This window comes from Fundulus heteroclitus, chromosome 1 (assembly GCF_011125445.2).
Source record: "Fundulus heteroclitus isolate FHET01 chromosome 1, MU-UCD_Fhet_4.1, whole genome shotgun sequence".
Taxonomy (NCBI): Eukaryota; Metazoa; Chordata; class Actinopteri; order Cyprinodontiformes; family Fundulidae; genus Fundulus; species Fundulus heteroclitus.
In genome coordinates this window covers 25,708,213-25,727,549 of record NC_046361.1, presented here as the reverse complement: position 1 = coordinate 25,727,549, position 19,337 = coordinate 25,708,213, and the positions used below count along the sequence as shown (strand labels likewise).

At 39.2% G+C, this 19,337-nt stretch overlaps 1 protein-coding gene across 2 annotated transcripts; it reads right to left on the bottom strand.

The window, feature by feature from the left end:
• Positions 1–2,040: 2,040 nt before the first annotated feature.
• csf1b (colony stimulating factor 1b (macrophage)) lies at positions 2,041–17,188 on the bottom strand. Of its 2 annotated transcripts, none has more exons than XM_036138895.1 (9): positions 16,951–17,188; positions 15,419–15,538; positions 15,281–15,343; positions 15,011–15,181; positions 14,677–14,878; positions 14,449–14,585; positions 2,930–2,973; positions 2,803–2,840; positions 2,041–2,702 (listed from the first exon to the last, which is right to left on the bottom strand). In XM_036138895.1, exons 1-8 carry the CDS (start codon positions 16,990–16,992, stop codon positions 2,804–2,806), a joined length of 816 nt encoding a protein of 271 aa, XP_035994788.1. In that variant the 5' UTR covers positions 16,993–17,188; the 3' UTR covers positions 2,041–2,702; position 2,803. The 2 variants fall into 2 exon arrangements, with proteins under 2 accessions (XP_035994788.1, XP_035994794.1); XM_036138901.1 differs by having other exon boundaries at positions 15,419–15,532.
• Between the last annotated feature and the right edge of the window lie 2,149 nt (positions 17,189–19,337).

Below are 19,337 nucleotides of genomic sequence, written 5' to 3'. Positions count from 1 at the left end.
GTCAGTTCTACATAAGTAAGAGTACTATAAACTCAAAATTATTTTAATCAATTAAAAGTAAAAATATGATGCAGTGCAACCACTCGTAAAAGTACTTTCTTCAAAAAGTACTTTTTTCCAGTTACCCAAGTACATGTAACTGAGTAAATATAACTAGTTACTACACACCTCTGAAGACTGTAGATATTTAATTTTTGCCAAATCTAATAGGTAAAAGCCCAACTTTGTCTTTACAGGCAGGTGTTTTGCTGTTGGGACAGACTTAATTATTAATTTGTTTTGAAAAAACCCAATAAGTAAATAATTGCCAAAAATAATGGCCAAAAATAATCAGGATTTTAATTCCTTCCATTACTGAACGAAACATTATAGAGGAACAGTAAGTAGCCTACTCTGCATTAGGTTAACATGGCAACTAGGCATTTATAAATAGTAACTCACGGGGGACATAATTAATCGTTTATTTAAAGAATCTACACTTACCGGCTTACTTTCAAGTCTTGAGTATTAAGAGTACAAATCTGAGTTTGAGTTGACACCACGGACAGAAAATGGCTCAAATACAAAGTTTTTGCCCAAATGTGACCCATATTTTATCTTTTTATAACTTGGCTGAACACTAAATCAGATTTTTTAAATCAGATTTTTTTTTTTTAAATCAGACCAAGGTCAGACCAATTTCACATGTGGTCCTAGATTCGATAGGTATTTTTTCAAAGAGTCTGAATGTTCATGCCCTATTTCATCTGACTTTTACATCATGACTGGTTTCATGTGACAGATTTTGGAGGCATGAAGCTGTAATCAAAGGTAAACAGTTGACAAAACAACCATAACGGCTATTTTATTAAATAACTTCACGCTCACCCTGCTGTGTTTGGAGTTGCAGGATCCAGCTGCGCTCTTTATTCAGACAAGATACAGAACAACGCTACTTACAAGTGCCTCAAGGTAGCGGACATTCGGCAGACACCGGTGACGGAGCTTGACCGGATTTTGTTGGCTTCGGCTTGTACAACTTCAGAGGCGATTCACACACGCTGTGACGTCCCTATTTACTTCTGTAAACTCTATGGCTGATTGTGAGGTTCTTCTGCACATACTCATCACTTCAGGGCAGTAGACTTTTCCCACTGGAGTCTGTTGCCTGTCAAATTAACATTGTAATATGAAGACCGGCCAAAAAAAATTGAATCTCAGCAAATAAATCAGAGATGGGCGGTAAGACTTGTAGTGTGTGAACGTAACCTAAATCTGATCCAAAGCCTCTGATTTTTAATAAAAAGAAGTGTGGCAAATGTTTTTCAACAGTATTTCACATGTGTGTTTTTGTGCTGTTTGAAAGTACAAGGAGGAGAAGACTGGGGAAGAAAAAAAGGAGTGTGGGATTCCTTCCGACAGTCTTGTTAGGCAATTCCTACATTATTATCGTTGAGTACAGCTTGCCTTTTCATCTTTCATTCTGTCACTCTGCAGCTGCTTTTGAGCCTCCAAAGAAAAGACTACAATGGATTAGAAGAATACTTTCCCTGTTTTGTAATGGAGCAATGTCTTTGAATGAAGAACTGATTATTCCACTCCAATGATTTGCAGGAGGAAAAGTTGTAGCCTCTGAGAATAACCGGGTTGGAGATCAAGTTATATTGCAGCCTATGCAGGGTCCTACAGAGGCTGTGTTGTTTTTTTTCTCCCCACATCCTCCTCCTCTGCTTCCTACACAGATTCCTACAAAGCAAAAGTGAGGCCAGCACACATGCACTTGATCACATGTGGAAATCTTTTCACAGTTTTTACTGATGTGTTCCTCTGAGACACAAACAAAGGTTTCACTTTGTGGGAAACAGCCCAGTTCTTCCCAAACTCAGACGTTATGCAATTCAATATTATAAAACTCAAGGCGTGACCATTGCTTGGTAAACATGAGTGAAAGTCATGACATTAACAGACATACATACATCCCTTGTAAAGCTGCCTCAGTGAATGATTCGTGCATATTTCATTCATTCCTCCATTCTGCCAGTAGGAACAACTTAGCCGACGTGATCAATAACAGTTTATTGACCAGAGTTTATGCTGAATCTGCACAGCAGTCCTGTATGGCAATAAATCTTGACATACACATCGTTTGTGAGAACTTGTTTAAAACAGGCACGAGAAGATTTATTTACATGGAACAGCATTACACGATTATTTGTGACAACTTCAGTGCTTTCCAGAAAAGATGCAGCCAGTGAAGTTATGCAGATCCTTTAATAAAATCATTACTGACAACTTGGAATTTGGAAATGAGCTGGTAGCACACAGCACAGGATGAATCAACACGTGGGTTGCTACTGATAGTTAGGTTCTTTTAATTCTTATTACAGTGATTGAATAGACTTAAGGAAATAAATAACTTATGGGAACAAGGTCACAAACACTTGGTTAATTGGACGCAAATAGACAAAAAATGACTACAGTAAAAAAAAAAAGAAAAAAAAAAAGAAATTTGTTAACCTGAAAAGAACCTGCAATACATAATGCTCAATATACACAGCTCCAGAAAACGTATTTTGTTTTTGTTTTCGTTCAAAGCTAAGCTTCTGGTTAAACTGGTAAGCTGAATACATCACACATACAGGGACATGAAAACACTGGATTGGAAAAAATGTACAGCTTCCCAAGTACTCTGTCTGCTGAAGCAGTGGTGGTCTCCCCAAAGCCTGAAGAGCGAGAAGAATGAAAATAAACAATGAAGATACATTTTCCACTACTTCTAAATGCTTGATGTGCAGAAATATACGTTTTTTGATGAATACTCACATTACTGTGGTTCCATCTCTATATCCTGCTGGTCGATGCTTTAGTCGGGGTCAGAGAAACATGCATTAGTATCACTTTAACAATTGATGAAAACAGTATGACTTCAGGTCCTTTTTGAACTCCTTACTTTGAGTTTGTGTCTAATCTTGATCCATGATGGGAGTAATGTTTCTGTTTTGGAAAGAAAAAAATTTTATATCATGAAAAGAATATGAAAATGTCTAAAGAATAGGGAACATTAATAATTCTCTTTAGTTTTGAATTCATCAAATCTTTTCAGGTTGATAAAGGAAAGTGTAGATTGACCTTGTTTGGTGCAATCGGAATACCGGAATGCAGTAATTTACTGATTGTATCCACTGTTCTTTTTTTTTTTAACTCACCGCAGATTCCACCCAAGTGAATAATAATTTATGTGTTTTTTTCCCCCTCCAGATATATCAAATTTACAGCGGATAAGTATCTCAGTCAGGAGACACATTTTTGGTAGAAAGACCCTAGGAAAGTGGTGTTTAAGTTATTCTCTATTGCCCCTGTGCGTTATGATCTGAGGTGGGTTAGAAATTATTTTAAAGAGCATACCAGTCAAAATAAATCTGTCTTTTATAGCCAGACATATTTAACTAGATAGAAAGTCTTAGCAGAGAAAACTACACTTTAGTGAGGGTAAATCAAGGTCTTTAAAAGGAGCAATTGCTTGGTTTTGTCTGTTGTTTCCATCGTCGTGAAGCCCTCTAATGTGTTGTGAGAAAGTCTAATGTGCTGATGTGTGGATATAAAGGATAAAAATTACTAACACACTAGTCGAATCATTCTTTAATTTCAGGCAAGCCAAACAGATGTCATTCCTCACTGAAAGATACATGGCATTCCATTTGAATTTTTCCTAAAAGCACCTTCCGGTTTGTCAGACTTGGAGGAACAAAGTTGTCTGTTCTGACGAAATAAGAGAAATCACTTTTTTGCCCTGACCTCTAAGTGTCATGTCTAGGGGAAGACAGGCACATGTCTGGGGGAAGACAAGCACATCTCTTCATCTGGCTGGCCCCATCTCTGCTGTGAAGCATCATGCTGATCCATGTCTTTAGTATGAGAACCTGGGCATCTAGTCTGCATAGAGGATAAACTAAGCCAAATATAGAGCGGTTGTTCAAGAAATCCTTCTAGAGGAGGCTCTGGAACTTAGACTAGGGCTCATGGTTTATCTTCCAACATGATGTTGACCAGAACCACATAAACAAGATAGCTAAAGAGTGGCTTTAGGAGCAGTCTTTGAATGTCCCTGAGTAGTCCAGCCAGAACCCAGGCTTAAACCCATATAACCATCTCTGAAAAGACCTAAAAATGGCAATCAACCTATGCTGCCCATCCACATTGACTGAGCTTTATAGGATCTGCTGAGAAAAAGGGTAGAGCATACTTAAACAGGTGTGCCAATTTTTAGGGACACATCCAAGAATACTTGAAGCTGATTGCTGCCCATGGTCTTAAAAAAAAAAAATCAGACCAAGGGTGTGCATAGTTACAGAACACTGGATTAACAACACATTGGCAATTATTAAATAAATGCTGCTTAGCCATTTTATTATGTGCTACTGTGTGTGGATAAGATACTCTAATCTGTAGTAAAATAAGTTTAAAAAATGTCTAAAAAGTCAAGGGTTGTTAAAACGTTTCGGTGGCATTATTTACAAATCATATCAAAATGTACACCAACAATGGTTTGTTTAACTTTTCCAGAATTTCCTTAATATATATTTTGACATCTCAGAAATGACTGTTAACAATGTTTACTGACCCAGACTTCCCCACAAAGACACACTGTCAGCAGTCATTTGGAAAATATTCACTGAACTTTGTTATTTACAATTGTGGCTACTTCTTCCTGCTTTTTAGCTCCTCTGTTCTCCAGTTGCCAAACATTCTCACTGCAAACACAGATGACTTCAATCAGTGTGCAAGGAGTCAGTGTTTAGGCACAGCGAGCATGACAACCTATCTTATCCACATGCAACAGAAAGGAATACTGATGAGAAATTCTGAAGATAGACAAAAGACTGTAGGAGCGCACACAGTTTCAAACCTAAGAATAGTATTCCACATGTGGAGAGTTATCCAATTTAACAGAGACTTTGTTGTTGTTCCACTTTTTGTGCTTTCATTGTAACAACATTTGACCAAGGGAACACGTAATTTAAAAAACTTGAGAGAAAACTGTGTGCTTGTTAAGTATACAAATTTAAGGTGAAAATAATGGCACATGCTTTTTGTTTCATAAGTTGAACATTTTAGAGTTTGACAGAGTGTTAAATTGAATAAGAACAAGTTATTTGAATTAATAGATCAGTAATGTGAGTGGATCATGCTTAGGCATAAACCCACTTTGTCCCCACTGTTGGGCCCAGCCATGGGATTAAACATCAAACAGCATGAACCCATTTTTATGACAGTTCCTGTAATGTTACTAGTCTGTTTTTGTTTGTTTTTTATTAGTCCTGCTCTACTCCTGTCTGCTCTGCCTGCTTCATGCAGCTTTACTTGTCTCAGCTAATTTGTGGTAATTTGAGCACCTGTGCTCCACCCTGTATATATACCTGGCTCCCATTGTAGTTAGCTTCCAGATTCCAGAAAGCCATTGTATGAGTATACTGTCCAGTGTTCCTGGTCTGCCTGCATGTTTATGACCGTGCCTTGAATTTTTGCATTTCCCTGTTTGCATTGCCCCTTTTTGAAATCTCCAGTTAGCCTCTGATATCTGTACAAAGACCTGTTGCTCAGCCCTGACCAAGCCTCCTGCCTATCCCTTTGGAAACCTCTGTCTGATCTGCTTATGGTTCTGACCCTTGCCAATGGATAACCCTTTTGCTTCAGCCCTGGTTACAAGCTGTTTAAAGTCGAGCTGTCTGACAGTGCTTGTCCGTAGAAGCATCAAACTAGTTGAGCCCTTGGACCCACGGATCGGATTCAGAGCAACTCCCTGGCTTTTGAGAAGGTTAGAGGCTGTTTTTCTGTGTTCACCACCTTTCACTGAGTTGTTCCAGCTACTAACCTTACTCTTTCTGTTACAGTGGTTCCTGAGTGGGGGGAGGGGAGGGGGGTGTCTCCAATTACATAGATGAAACGGTTTTCCCCCATACTCTCAAAATGGGATTAAACCTGCAGTTCCACATGCCTGACGCAGGGACCAGTCCAAACAGATGCTAGGCTGAATGCGGCGAGCTACATTTTCTCTGCTCATTGATCTGCTGAACTTATTGGCTCATTGGACGTGTCCCACTGTTTCAATCTGAACAGGCCATAGAAAGTGATTGTGTCTGGGCAGAGAATGTTGGCCTTGGAGGAAACTATTAAAATATTGTTTAGTTAGGGAGTTTATCCAGCAAACTCCCTTGCTTTCTTATGGGGGATCGAACAGGCAATGGGGGGTTGCCGGTTCCATCCCCCACTTCGACTGCCTCAGATGTTGTTGTTGTGTCCTTGGGCAAGACACTTCACCCGGATTGCCTGCTGGCGGTGGACAGATGGCCCGGTGGCGCCGAAGTATGGCAGCCTCGCCTCTGTCAGACTGCCCCAGGGCAGCTGTGGCTACTAACATTGCTCACCACCGTCAGGGTGTGAATGACTGTAGTGTAATGCGCTTTGGGGTCGTCTGACTTGATAAAGCGCTTTACAAGTACTAGACGTTTATCGTTGTTTTGTGTTTAGCTTCATTGTGATGTTTTAGCATGAGCAAGCTGGTGTTTTCTGTGATTCATACTTTATCTTTGAGTGGTTTGAACACTTAAACACCTATAGTTCGGTATAGCTTGTTCCATTTTAATCCCTTTGTCTCCTCTAGCTAATAAAATATGTACACATTATAAACATGTTAAACATTCTGTTATCTCAGCTGCTAAACATCTGCTAAGCTCTGCTAAGGTGGTACCCACTAATAGTTCTGCTGTGTTTACTTCTCACATCACTCTGTTTCCTGCCTGATTGGCAGTAGTACACTGACAGTGCATATGGTAAATGACTTGTACTTTGAATAGTCCAACTACCAAAGTGCTTTACACTACAATCACTACAGTCATTCCCATCCTGACAGTGGTGAGTTATGATGAGGCTGCCTTGCTTCTGAAGCGTCTGTTGTGTCCTTAGAATATATAATTGCAATGATTTCAAATATTTCAAAGATTTTTTGCCGCCATCTTGGTAGTGCATATCTCCATTTAATTTGTCACCATGATGGCTAGTTAACAATGCATTACAAATCAGTTGTCCAAAGTTGTCCCCACAGCAACTCAGGAAGTGACCTATTTAGCGGCAGCTCAGGAGGCAGGAACTCTCACAGCCACCTGGGGACCTTGTAATAACCATGGGGCCCTGGGTGCTTACTGTCTCGACGAGGCCCTGGGTGCTTGGATTGTTGTGTGAGGTCTCTGCGAACCTCAGCAACAGCTGGCAGGCCAGCCTAAGTGTCCTCGTCGATCATCTCAGGGGCGAAAGCTGGAGGTTGATCCATTTGGATCCCCTCAGCAATGGACACTGACACACTGACTAGAGACAGGTTCCCCTGGACCCCCATTTCAACTAGTACTGGAGCAAAGACTGGAGGCGGATCCACCTGGACCCCCTCCTCACAGGACTCTGGAGCAAAGACTGGACCCAAGGCATCAGCTACACCCTCTGAGACAGCAGCTGACGGAGAAACGGACCCAGTAGAAACAGACCCAATAGGGATGGACAACGAAGAGGAAGCAGCAGTTGGAGAGACCAAGTTCTTTTCTGACGATGTTGACGTCATCCTGGGAAGTCAGAACTGCGAGACGCAAACTCTGCGGCTTGAGCTGGCTGAGTAGAAGACTTGATGATCAGACCAACCACAGGAGGACAGGAAACAGGACTGGTAGCCGGGCATCTGTGTTTCCGATGGTGAGGTGGCTGAGGAGTAATGTCGCTGCTGGGGAGGTGGCGTCTTGGACCGATACCGGAGGACAAATCGCTAACCTGGAACCCTGAAATGAAGCTCCCAAGACAACCTCAATACGTGTCTAATGTCCTCCTCCGTCCCAAACATCATAACCTTTAAACTGGATTGTAAACTCTGTGCCGGCAACAGGTTCATACTTAAGGCCAGAACATACTGTAATGTATAATGCTGGTGAACCCGTTATACGACCAAACACAGAGTTACGATTTAAAAGGTTTATTGAAGTGGATGAGTCGTTGTAGGAGAGGCAGGCAAGAAAAACTAGACTTGACAGATGAATAATGGCTGATGGTGCAGGCAGGCAGGGATGAGCAGGAGACCAGAAGATGCAGGTAGTGACAGACCAGAACAGGCGATGTGAACCAGAGAACCACCAGAACGAGCAGAGCAAGCGGCTGGAACTCAAGGGGAAACAGGCAGACTTGTGCAGCACACAAACACAGGCAACCTTTATCAGAATAGTCCAGCTGGCTGAGCACATAGGAACTGGTAGGCAAGTCACATCACACTAGATGAAACAAGTTGAGAAGAGACGTTCTGGCAGGGATGAGTTGGATGAGGCAGGTATATATGGACAGGGAAACAGGTGAGCAGAGTTGGAAGTAATTACTGGCAGCAGCTGGAGCTGATCTGTGCTAATTGACTGGTGACTGAGGAGACTAAGCTGACTGGATAGTAGAAAAGTCCGGAAATGTCCAAAACAAAACAAACAAAAACTTAATTATGACACTATGTTGCAATTCCCTGTTTGTCTGTCGTGACACATGCTCTAGCTGACCAGCTGAGCTGGTTACCAACTCATTGTTACCAACTTGCTGACATTGTTGCTATATTTTGTACATACTGAGCTCCCTATAATGTTTCCTGGGGTCACTGGAGACTTTTTAAGACTACACATATCTTCAACCTGCTTCCCATGGAATGGAGAAACAAGAGGACTGATGTTTCAAAAGCCGTTTACCGTTTTAAAACCTGACACATATCATTCCTTGGATAGCAATATGCATATATGTTCAGCCTATATAATACACACCTGCAGTTGGTAATCCTGTTTAGAAACATTTTCTGTTATACTGGGGGAAATGGTCCTTCCATCCTAAAAGTAGTCAATGCATTCTGTATTCAGAAAAAGGAGGCAATAAAATTTGATCTCTGTGAAAGCTGCAGGCCTGTAAAAACTCCGACCAATCACTGCCATTTATTATCTTAGTGGTTAGCTTCAGTGCCGCTGCTCTCATCGCATACTTTGAACACGGCGGAGAGTCGCAAGAAGCAAACCGTGTACAAGTTTTTGAGAAGAAGAGGAAGGCCTCAGTAGAAAGAAATAAGACCAGGGTGGATTTGGAAGATTTTTTCATGTGATCCCCAAGAAGAGTGGAAGAGGACAGTCTTGCACATGCACAGTTATTCAGAAAGGGACTTGGGGAAACTTTTAAACCTTTAATACAAAGTTGTTCTTTTCATTTAGACTAAGTCCAAAGCCACCTCTTTGATTCTATAAACCAGCTGCATGTGTTAGTGCTCTGTCTGTCAGAGATTTTTTGAAAAGACCTCTTTCTTGAAAAACCAAAGGGGGTAAATGTTCTAAGAATAAATAAATAAAAAATAGCAATGAACAGTCTATTGTACCTAAAGCGATTAACCACAGTATAAAATCATTATCAGATTATCAGATTATTGCTGAAATTAAATTATGTGTCTTGCTGACTGCGCCTAAAATATCTGGATAATTTGATCATTAATATAAACCACCCTTCCTTTCTAAATGGTTAGTGGCTGCATGGAGGTATCCATGTTGATCTAACATCCACTGGGTAAAAGTTTTTGAATATTGAAATAATCTAAACAGGTCTTTAAACAGTTGTAAACAAAACAGCATGTAAGAATTCAGAGTTGTCGTTGTCGTATGACTCATAGCATTAAAAAGCAAATTTACATCATCAAAACTGACCATAACTTTAAACCTTCCTAGATTTATTTCAATTCTTTCAAAATCACTCCCATCAATGACTTGACGGGAGTGATTTTGTCACTTTTCTTTTATTTTGACTTTTTCTTATAATTTCCTCTTTAATCTTACAATGGGTAAGCAACAAAAAAGTATTTCCTCATTCTTTTATTCCATGTGATCCTAATACTCTGTCATACATTAGTGATTGATTTAGAGCATGACGCTTAAATAATATGTAAATGCATTCTTACTGTAACAGTTTGTCTGGATCATTGTTGGATATGTGTATGCTAGTGGGAGTTGTGACAAGATCTCACGCTATTACTGTAAAATGGCCCGATATTTATTGTCAAAGGGAAGTTTGTAAAGTAAAGCAACTATCTCTGGAGGTATCAGCATGGTACTTTGTCTGATGAAGTAAGTCTAAGTTTCTACTCAAGCCTCCAATATAGTTAAATACTTTAAGTATTACCCATTTATCTGTATTTGAGGCTCAGATTTGAGACTCCTTAGAATCAAGAAAGCATAATATACTCATTGGGCTAATGAAGAACTCTTGGTTAGAAAAGCATTTAAGATACTCCTAACAGTCAATACTGTTTGTGTGCACGTTAAAGTTGACATCTGCTTCTAATTTGCCTATATTTGCTAAACTAAAAGGCTATTTTTCTGTTTTTCAATTAAGAAAGAACAGGATTTCATTCTCTCTAATTCACAACCAAAAATACGAGTTTGAGGTTAATGAGACCTTTATTCTATTTGGGAAAGCAGAAAAGGAATATTTTAATTCTTAATTTTTGCAATCAGACTCTAGTAAACCCATGAGTTGCTGTATGCTTGGTCTTCTGTCATTCTTGCAAACCCAATACCATGTCTTGTATGGTGTCGGTTGTTGGATGCATTGTCATGCCCCTAAAACGTGTCCTAGGATATATATATATATATATATATATATATATATATATATATATATATATATATATATATATATATATGCACAGTCAGCAGACAATGATTGTTTGATTTTTGAAAAAATATTGTATTGCTAAATTTTCACTGCTGCAACTCCCACCAACTTGTTAATTGAACCCATGTCTTAATTTTTCTAACTTCAAGTATAGTGTATCCATTGGCTAAACTAATTTAAACGCTTGTGATCAAGGCATTCTGCTTTCTTCACTGCCAAGAACAAACATTAATTGCCTAAATAAATACAAGCAGCTTAGGACTCGGTCAACAGGACAATCAAATCATGACTTGAAGTGAATGTTCTTTTTTTTCCCTCACTGGAGAATCATCTGATGTGGTTTCTTTGGTGACAAACTTATCCTGTAGGTATTCAGTAATATCTCTCAGCATAGCACAAAGTCCTTTCTAGGAATAGTGGGTAATGTTACTAATCCTTTTAGACATGAAAAACAAAAGCAAATCCATCTTAAAGAATAATCAAAACCATTGTAAACAGTCAGAAGTCCTATGAGAGCATGCCAAACCATATCAGCAAGCATGAATTCAGCTAATTGCACAAAGGAGTGAATGGAAATTGAGAGAAAAAAACACTGTATGTACACAGTAGTTTCTGAGATGATGATGGAAGAGCTACTTAATATATCTATCTGTTTACTTACTATACCACAATAAAAGAAATGCTTCCCCTACAATGTTTACAACACATTCATTTCCAAACCGCAATGTAAGCTTGCAAAGAGGGCTGCAATGTTTGCTGTAGAGTCACTTTAGCAGGTCTTTTTTTATTTCAATCTGCTGTCTTGCTGAGCTTCTTTCTGTTTGTTGAGGGCCTCAGGAATGCTGACTAGAAATTCTCTCAATATGTTGACATATTTTTATCCCACAGTGTTTTTTTTATTTCTATAAACATAATAGATCTCCGCATCTACGTATACTCATAAAAAGCCACAAATCACCCCTTAAATAACACAGCACTGCAAAATAAAAAGCAAGTCAATATGGCTCTTCAGCCAGGTCCCACTGCCAAGACGTCAGAACAACAGCAAGAAGTAGGGAGGCTTAGTTCTTTTTCCTTTTTCTGTAAGCGCTGATATTTAAAGACAAACACGAATTGCGTCGCAACCATCATCTAGCTTCAAACAGCCTCAAATAGCCTCAGATGCACATTTCATTCCACCCTTGCACGCTGTAATCTGGATCCAGTATCAGACACCATTATTTATTTGTACACGCAAAGCTCAAAGCACACAGCTGGTGTAAAGATGCCATAAGGTCAATACGGGTCTGTTTTTGGAAGATGTCTGGTTTCTGTTTCCGAGATGTGCTTCTACACTGCTGATCATCACAACTTTTGGCAAGGTTGTTCTCTGACTTGATGAAAGAAGCACGCCCACTGGTTGGGTGAATGACAGGTATCAGTGTGTGCTTCCAAAGAGCGGGTCAGTGTCACACAATCAGATGAACGAAAACAGCATTGTTGGTTACACACACAAGCTGGCTATAAACACTTATTCTCTGCTTACAGATTTATTTAGTTTTTGTGCTTTTTTGTAGTACCTAACTGTTTCAGATCCTCAAAACAATCTTAATAGCAAGCATAGATAATATGAGTGAATAGAAAAACGCTTTCAAATGATTTCATTTGTTATGGAAAACAAGCAGTCCAAACCAACCAGGTGACAAAGTAACTGCCTATAAATCTATTAACTGTGTTGTTTTGGATAGTTCAGTTGGAACCCAGAACACATGGACGCCGTTTCAGTTTTTATTGGTGAATCATGAACACTAACCTCAACTGAGGCAACTGAGGTCTTCAAAGTTTTAGAAGTTGCTCTGGGTCCTCTTGTGACCTCCTGGATCAGTCATTTAAAGACACACTGTTATAATTTCAGCATGCCAGCCAATCCTGAAAAGGGTCATGACTGTTCCAGTTTTTTTTTTTGATTTGTCTTTTACATTTTTGGATAATGGCTCTCACTGTGGTTCAATTCAGTCTGAAATGATTAAAAATGTTTTCCAAACTGATAGATGTTGGTGAATTTGTTTCTCGTCTGTTCTGGAATTTGTTAACATTGTGGAATGATGTGAGGTCTGACTGTAACCAGGCCTGGCTGTGGCTTGTGAAATTGAACTCAGTAGAGCAAAAGGTGGTTAGTCACAATTATTAATGATTTAGCAAGGACAAATACAAAAGTTCCACACACTTTAACTGGGTTGTTTGGGTACCTTTCCCCCTTGGTAAATGACATAATTCTTGTTAACTTTCTCTGACATGTCAAATTGTTTGATGAACAGAAACAAAAAAGCAAAAAGATCTTTAAAGGGTCAGATACTTTAGTAACTTTTAGTCCATAAACACTAAACGAAACAGGCAAAGATTACAACCCCTGTTTGGACTCAGGAACTCTCGAGCACTGCTTGATTTAAGCTCTGGACCAGAATCAGGCCCTAATACCAATTACTCTCTTGCACACATTTAGTGCTCTCAGATAAACAGTTATCTGGGTCAGATGCAAGACAAATGTTTCTCTCGTTATTGATAAGATGCTATTTGGTCACTAAAGAAACAGAGCAGTTTTGATAGCAATCGTACCAAATGACCAACTTGTCATTAATTTTAGTTGGAACGTTTCCTGTTTATGGGAGGACATTCAGCAGTTATTGTTGCCCCATGGAAACAACATCATGTGTAACTGTATTTCTTTGCCTAAACTGGATACAGTTTGTTTTAGTTTTCATCTTAGCATGTTATTAAAGTCTAAAGAACTGAAGGTTATACGGCACCAAGCATATCATTGTTGATGCTCATATTCCTGGGATCTCCACCTCTTTAACAAATGTGTTATATTCCTGAATAATTGGGTGTATCAAGTGCTATACATGCCTTCTGACCACTGGTTGCACATCTATAGATGGCAAATGCCAAATTTATTCCATATATGAAGATGGCTGAGCAGTTCTAGATTTCCTCCAAGGAGTTTTTGTCCACTACAAATTCCTATTTCTTTGGAAAAGTTACAGAGATCAAAATACAAAAAAGGGATTTCTTGTAAAATGTGGGTTCTAATAGGATTATACAACAACAACAAAACACTGTGCCAAAAATGTGAGCATCAGTTGTGATATAGCCTTGTTTAATATTTTGGAAGACATACATATTTCAATTTGAATTTCATAATCCTTGTAAATAAAAAATACATAATTTATCCATTTAACAATGTATCAGTGTTAATATCTAAGTTAATATTATGTCAAAATCATCTAATGACCAGATCCCTCTTTAAAAACTATGATTTGTTTTGATAATTATTTCTTGCATCGAGACTTTAAAGGGTTAATTTAGACTTAACTGCAGCTTGTTCTTTTTAACGACCTGTACTTTATTGGGTCCTGAAACTCCTATAATGACCCTACACTTCTTTTATGATTTTGAAAGGGTATTAAGAGCTTTAGAGAAAGCAACTAATTGCGAAATAAATGAGAATCATTCAGCTCAATCATTGTATTAAGAAAAAGATACATACTGCACACATTTGCCTTCATTGATTTTTAGCACAACAAACATTTGGCCAGCCTCCACCTTGTTTTCTCACGAGTGTTGAAATTGGTCTGGCTCCTCAGCACAAACGAAAGTCAAAGTAAGCATAACCAAGCTGCCAATGACTGCTTTATTGCAATATGATTGGAATGCATTGGCAAAGTTTATTAGCACACATGTGATTTTTTGAAGTTTACAAGAAACAAATGCTGGTACCTTATGGACAGCGAGACAGTAGAGCGTAAGTATGAGCAGCAGTCCTCCGCAGATGGATGCAATGATGAAGCCAAGCTGGTACACCTCTCTGACTGGTCTTCTCTGCGAAGCCTTTGCTGAGATCCAATCATAGCTGTCTGTGGAAATGTTCACAGGATCTCTGATCACAGTCTTCCCAGACATCTGCATTATTCATCACACAACATTCCAGAAGTTTGACTTTCACACCTGTAAAATATTGAGCGGTCGACCCTGCGGGTAGCTCTGTCGTGGAGCCGAAGCTTTCTGAGTATTCCTGCTGGCATCTCCAGTCAACCGCTGAGTCACTGGTCGTCACCAGTTCCCAGTAAACAGACAACACCTCCGAAACTTTCTGCAAAGCTTCCATCGGAGATCCTTGGTAGACCAACTCAAAGCTCTCTGGCTTGTCCTGTGGCACATTACGAGACATAGAAGTTGATTTCTTTTTTCTTTCTGGAGGCGCGAGATTGGTCTCGTCATGCTTTGACAGCTCTCACAGCACGTATTTAAATCTGTCTTCATTCAAGAAGCATATATTCACCTCCACCTCTTCATTAATCTGAGGCACGCATCTCTGGGAATACATGTTGAGGATGAGCGCCCTCAGTGACTGAACATAGACGTCATTTACTGAGCCCCGATTGTACTTGAAGTGGGTGGTGAGCAGCTCCAGTATCCAGGGTAAGGCTGCTTTCACAAAGCAACATTTGCTCTGCAAGGAAGGAAAAGAAAATTAGCAGGAGCAAAGGGCTTTATTTTAAAGTTGACTTTTAGTAAATGAAACACGTCCTTTTGACAAATGCTGCCTCACCAAAGTCCTCCGTTCTATGAATGTGTAGGTTATTGAACACCCACTTCTCAACTGGTTGTCCATCTGCAGAGATAACAACGGGAGAATTTCAGCCGGGGATATTTGATCCGACCTGTTTGATGTTGTTTTAACACCTACCAGTTGCCTGACTATCAGCAGGTGTTCCCTAGTGATTGAGTGTCTGCATGGGCCAGGGACCTCGGCCATTGACAGAGGGAAGCTCAGGAACATAAGCACACACAGACACTTTACCTGCAACTGACAAAACTCAACGTTATCCTAAAGCCAACCGAACTCCAAAGCTTGTTAAACGGATTTTAGTTTGACTCTAATGACAGTCATGGAGATATTCTGTATCTTCAAAACTAAAATCAAACGGCTAAAATTTAAATAGTGGTCTGCCGTCCTCCACCGCTTTTTCTGTAACACTCCCACGCACCCAGGGTAACTTTTACTTGAAGGAAAAAAAAAAAAGTCTTGTTATCATTTTACAAGAAGAAAAAACATTCAAATCAAACTTCTGTGGAATTTCCACTGAACCATGCCACAAAACTTTCACAACTGGAGTGGGACCACTTCTCGCCTTCCCACCCAAACAACAGCGCAGCGAAGAGGAGCTGCTGAGAGAAAGTCAAAATAAAGAAGAAACAGTTTCCACCCAGGAGACCGTTAAACCGGAGTACGCATTTGGATCACGTCTCACAGACGTAGCTGATGTTTGAGTCTGACCTTGAGAGAACTTTGAGATAAATCTGAGTTATGATCATGTTTTTACTCGTGCCAGTAAAGCTTGGCCAGTGAGAATAGCGCACCGACTCCTCCTGCAGCTCATGATGCCTGCTACCAAACACCTTTTGGAATCCGTAACAGTAAAATGGGCTCCACATGGACTTCAACTCTGGATTTAAGCATGGTTACGAGCATATGCTCTTTACACGGCACAAAACAGAAGAAATCTCTATGATTAGGAGGTTGTTTTCAAAGGTGATCATTAACCTGATGCGTTTTAGATGTAGGGTTTATTCGGGGCAATTATTCAACACCTCAATACAGATGTGAGCAGAGCACTGAACCGCGACCACAAAACAGAGTTTGGTTTGCGTTCAACTTCTGACATTAATTAAGCAACAAAAGATGTTCCTTGAAAGCTTCAGAAAGCTTCAGAAAATGAGCTTTGCTTTCATGTTTATTTTTGCTCTGTTCTTGATGCAGCTTTGAGCAGCGTTCTAGATGGATTTCATGCTATAATGCAGAACAGCAGAAGGAAATAGGAAAGCCTCATGCTATTAAAGTTTTAACTCCACTCTTATTTGAAACAGCCAGGTCAAGAGTGTTTCCCACGGAAGAGGACCGGGAATGTGAGCATGAATCCCATCCTGCTCCGCTATTATTTGGAGCCCAGTTAATGACTGATGATAATATATAATCCAATTAATGTAATCTAATACAACAATAATGTGACTGGTATGTAGCAGATGTGGGGGCACATGATGCAAATATAACTTATCACATGATTTGTCTTCTCCATGCTTTCAATGATAAAATGAATTTACGTCATCTAACTACACAGTCAAGCACTGAGTAGCCCACACAGACCAATGCAAGCAATGCAACAGATTTTTTTAAAATTATTTTATCATTCCGCTAATAAGTAAAAACCTCTCACCTACCTTAGCTTTGCTCTGACTCACTGTTGACACAGGGATGGTCATCTGGTACGCGTTTGGCAATGGAAAACACCAAACTCCTCTGTCACACACATTGAAGCAAACAGATCTTTCTCATATATCCACTTCCACTCCACAGAAAGGAATTTCTTCTTAACTTAACCTGACACTTCTTCATGTGGCGCTGGTCTTCAAAGCATTGCCCTTATGTGCTCCTCCTCCTTTGAGGAAGTTCAAACTGAGACTGACTGTTTCAGCTGACAGACAGCCTTCTTAAAGACCTCCCACCTCTCCTCTAGTTTGACAAGATGCACAGCTCCGCTCTCTGAGCTGGTGAAGCACACAAAAGTGTGTTTTTCCCCTTTTTTATTGCAATTCAATTATCGTCTACTGGATTTTTTGTGTTAAAAAGTAAAATAATAAAGACCCTCTAATTATGTGTCCTTCATGTTGAGGTTGTTTCTTAAAAAAACTTTTTAATGACTGGCAAATAAAAGAAGTTTTAGACAATTAAGATTAAAAAACTGTAATAATGAAACACAAATTATTGTTCAAAGATCTGCTCATTTAACTGCTATTCATTTTAGATGAGCTACTTGCTGTGTTCATCAGTGTTTTATCAAGTTTCTAACTTGTCTGCTTTGTGTTTTATTTATGTCTAAAATTGTGATTTAGTAATCAAAGAAGCATTGATTATGGTGCTTATACATTGATGTTTCAAGTAATGTTTTTGGTATTGTGAATTCAGTTTCCATAAAATAACACAAGTTGGCATTCAACATAAATGTTGGAAAAATAAGTTAAAACTTTGCCAATTTAAATAGACTTAACTATTATTTATTTGACCCGAGATGATAAAAGAATCTTACCTTTTCATAACATTGGAGCCCATCGTTCGCATAAGAGGAAACTTCATTTATAATTTTGTCTTCAACATTTGTAAATCAGAGTGAAACAACCCCCACCCATAAGTTAGTCTGATCTCATGGGGGAAGCCTCTAGACCATATGTACTATTACCAAAAAGGGCACTTAATTGCTGCAAATTGCTTTAACATTACTTATACTTTGCAGTTAGAAAAACAAAATAAAAGCAAGAAATTAATGGGGCTTGATTAAAACAAATAACCGAGGGGATGTATAGAACATGCTTCAGTGAAAACCTGGCATTTGTGATATTAGCCTTAATGGGGAAGTGTTTGTTTGACATCCACATTAGGTATACATTCCTCCACAACAGCTGCTACAGTTTCTGCTCTAACCCTTAAAATATAAAGTGCACGTGTTTTGTTTTAGGTTGGCTTTGAAGAGTTGCAATGTTTGTACATCAGCAGATCAGCGGTGGTCCATGTTTGAATTGCCCTATCAATATTTCTAAGGTTATTTCTGTGATTTACTCTCACATTGTTGCAGTCGGGCCCAGATTACACCGTTTCCGTGCTGACTGACATTTGAAAGCAAGTATCTACGTAAATGACATATAAAGACACATACATTTCCTTAATGTTTTGTAGCACTGGCTTTAAAGGGGACACATCATACTTTTCAGTTCTTCCTTTTCACATTTAAATCATTCAGTTGTGGTCTATATAAAGTAGAACTGCAATCCTTTGGCCTGAATTCCTCGTTATTTTTGCCCCACAGTGCCTCTTTTAACCCTGTTCTGAGGTACATTTGAGAACAACTCGTTTCAATGCTGTCTCTTTAAATCGAAAAGTCTAAAGAAGGGGCTTCACATCCAACCCCTCCAGGTTGTAGTTTGCTGAGTGAAAGTGTAATGAATTGTCTGTGTCAGCACACCCAACCACCAAACAGTTTCACTTATCTACGAGCTTCAGCATCCTTAAGCTCGGACCAAAACATGGCTCCAAGAAATAAACGTAGAAGATCCGTGAGACTGGTAAGTCAGACGTCCATGATCTTGTTTAACAGTTCCAAAGCAAATCCTGTGGCATACTTGTTTAAAAAAACATAATAGAAAAATGGAAAAATATGACACAAGAAAAATATAAAGAAATCTATACAGTAACTGGACAGACTACATTAAAATTTTCTCCCCTCCTAAAGGCTCACAGTACACAACTAAATTTATTTAAAGGCTAAAATAGTGGATTTTGCATGATATGTCCCCTTTTTTGCCACTTTGTAATTGGTTTGGCAATATACTTGGTGCTTAAGCCTTATAGTCCTGTTTTATGTCTTGAGATTGCTTAATTCAATAGATCCACATTATGTTATTTCCTTGTGATGTGATATCCACCAATTCCTCCTTTAGCAAAACCTCACCACAACATGATGCTGCCACATCTGTGCTTAACAGCTGGCATGCCTTCCCAGGCTTGCAAGCTCCACTCTTTTTCTTCCAAATTTAATGGTTATAAGAGCCAAACA

Excerpts from the sequence above, each read along its gene's own strand:
- csf1b (XM_036138895.1), bottom strand. The coding sequence starts at position 16,992 with ATGACCATCCCTGTGTCAACAGTGAGTCAGAGCAAAGCTAAG. Across the intron at positions 15,539-16,950 it reads TGAGTCAGAGCAAAGCTAAG|TTGCAGGTAAAGTGTCTGTG; the intron begins GTAGGTGAGAGG and ends GAGTTTTGTCAG. Across the intron at positions 14,586-14,676 it reads GACCGCTCAATATTTTACAG|ACAGCTATGATTGGATCTCA; the intron begins GTGTGAAAGTCA and ends ACATTTCCACAG.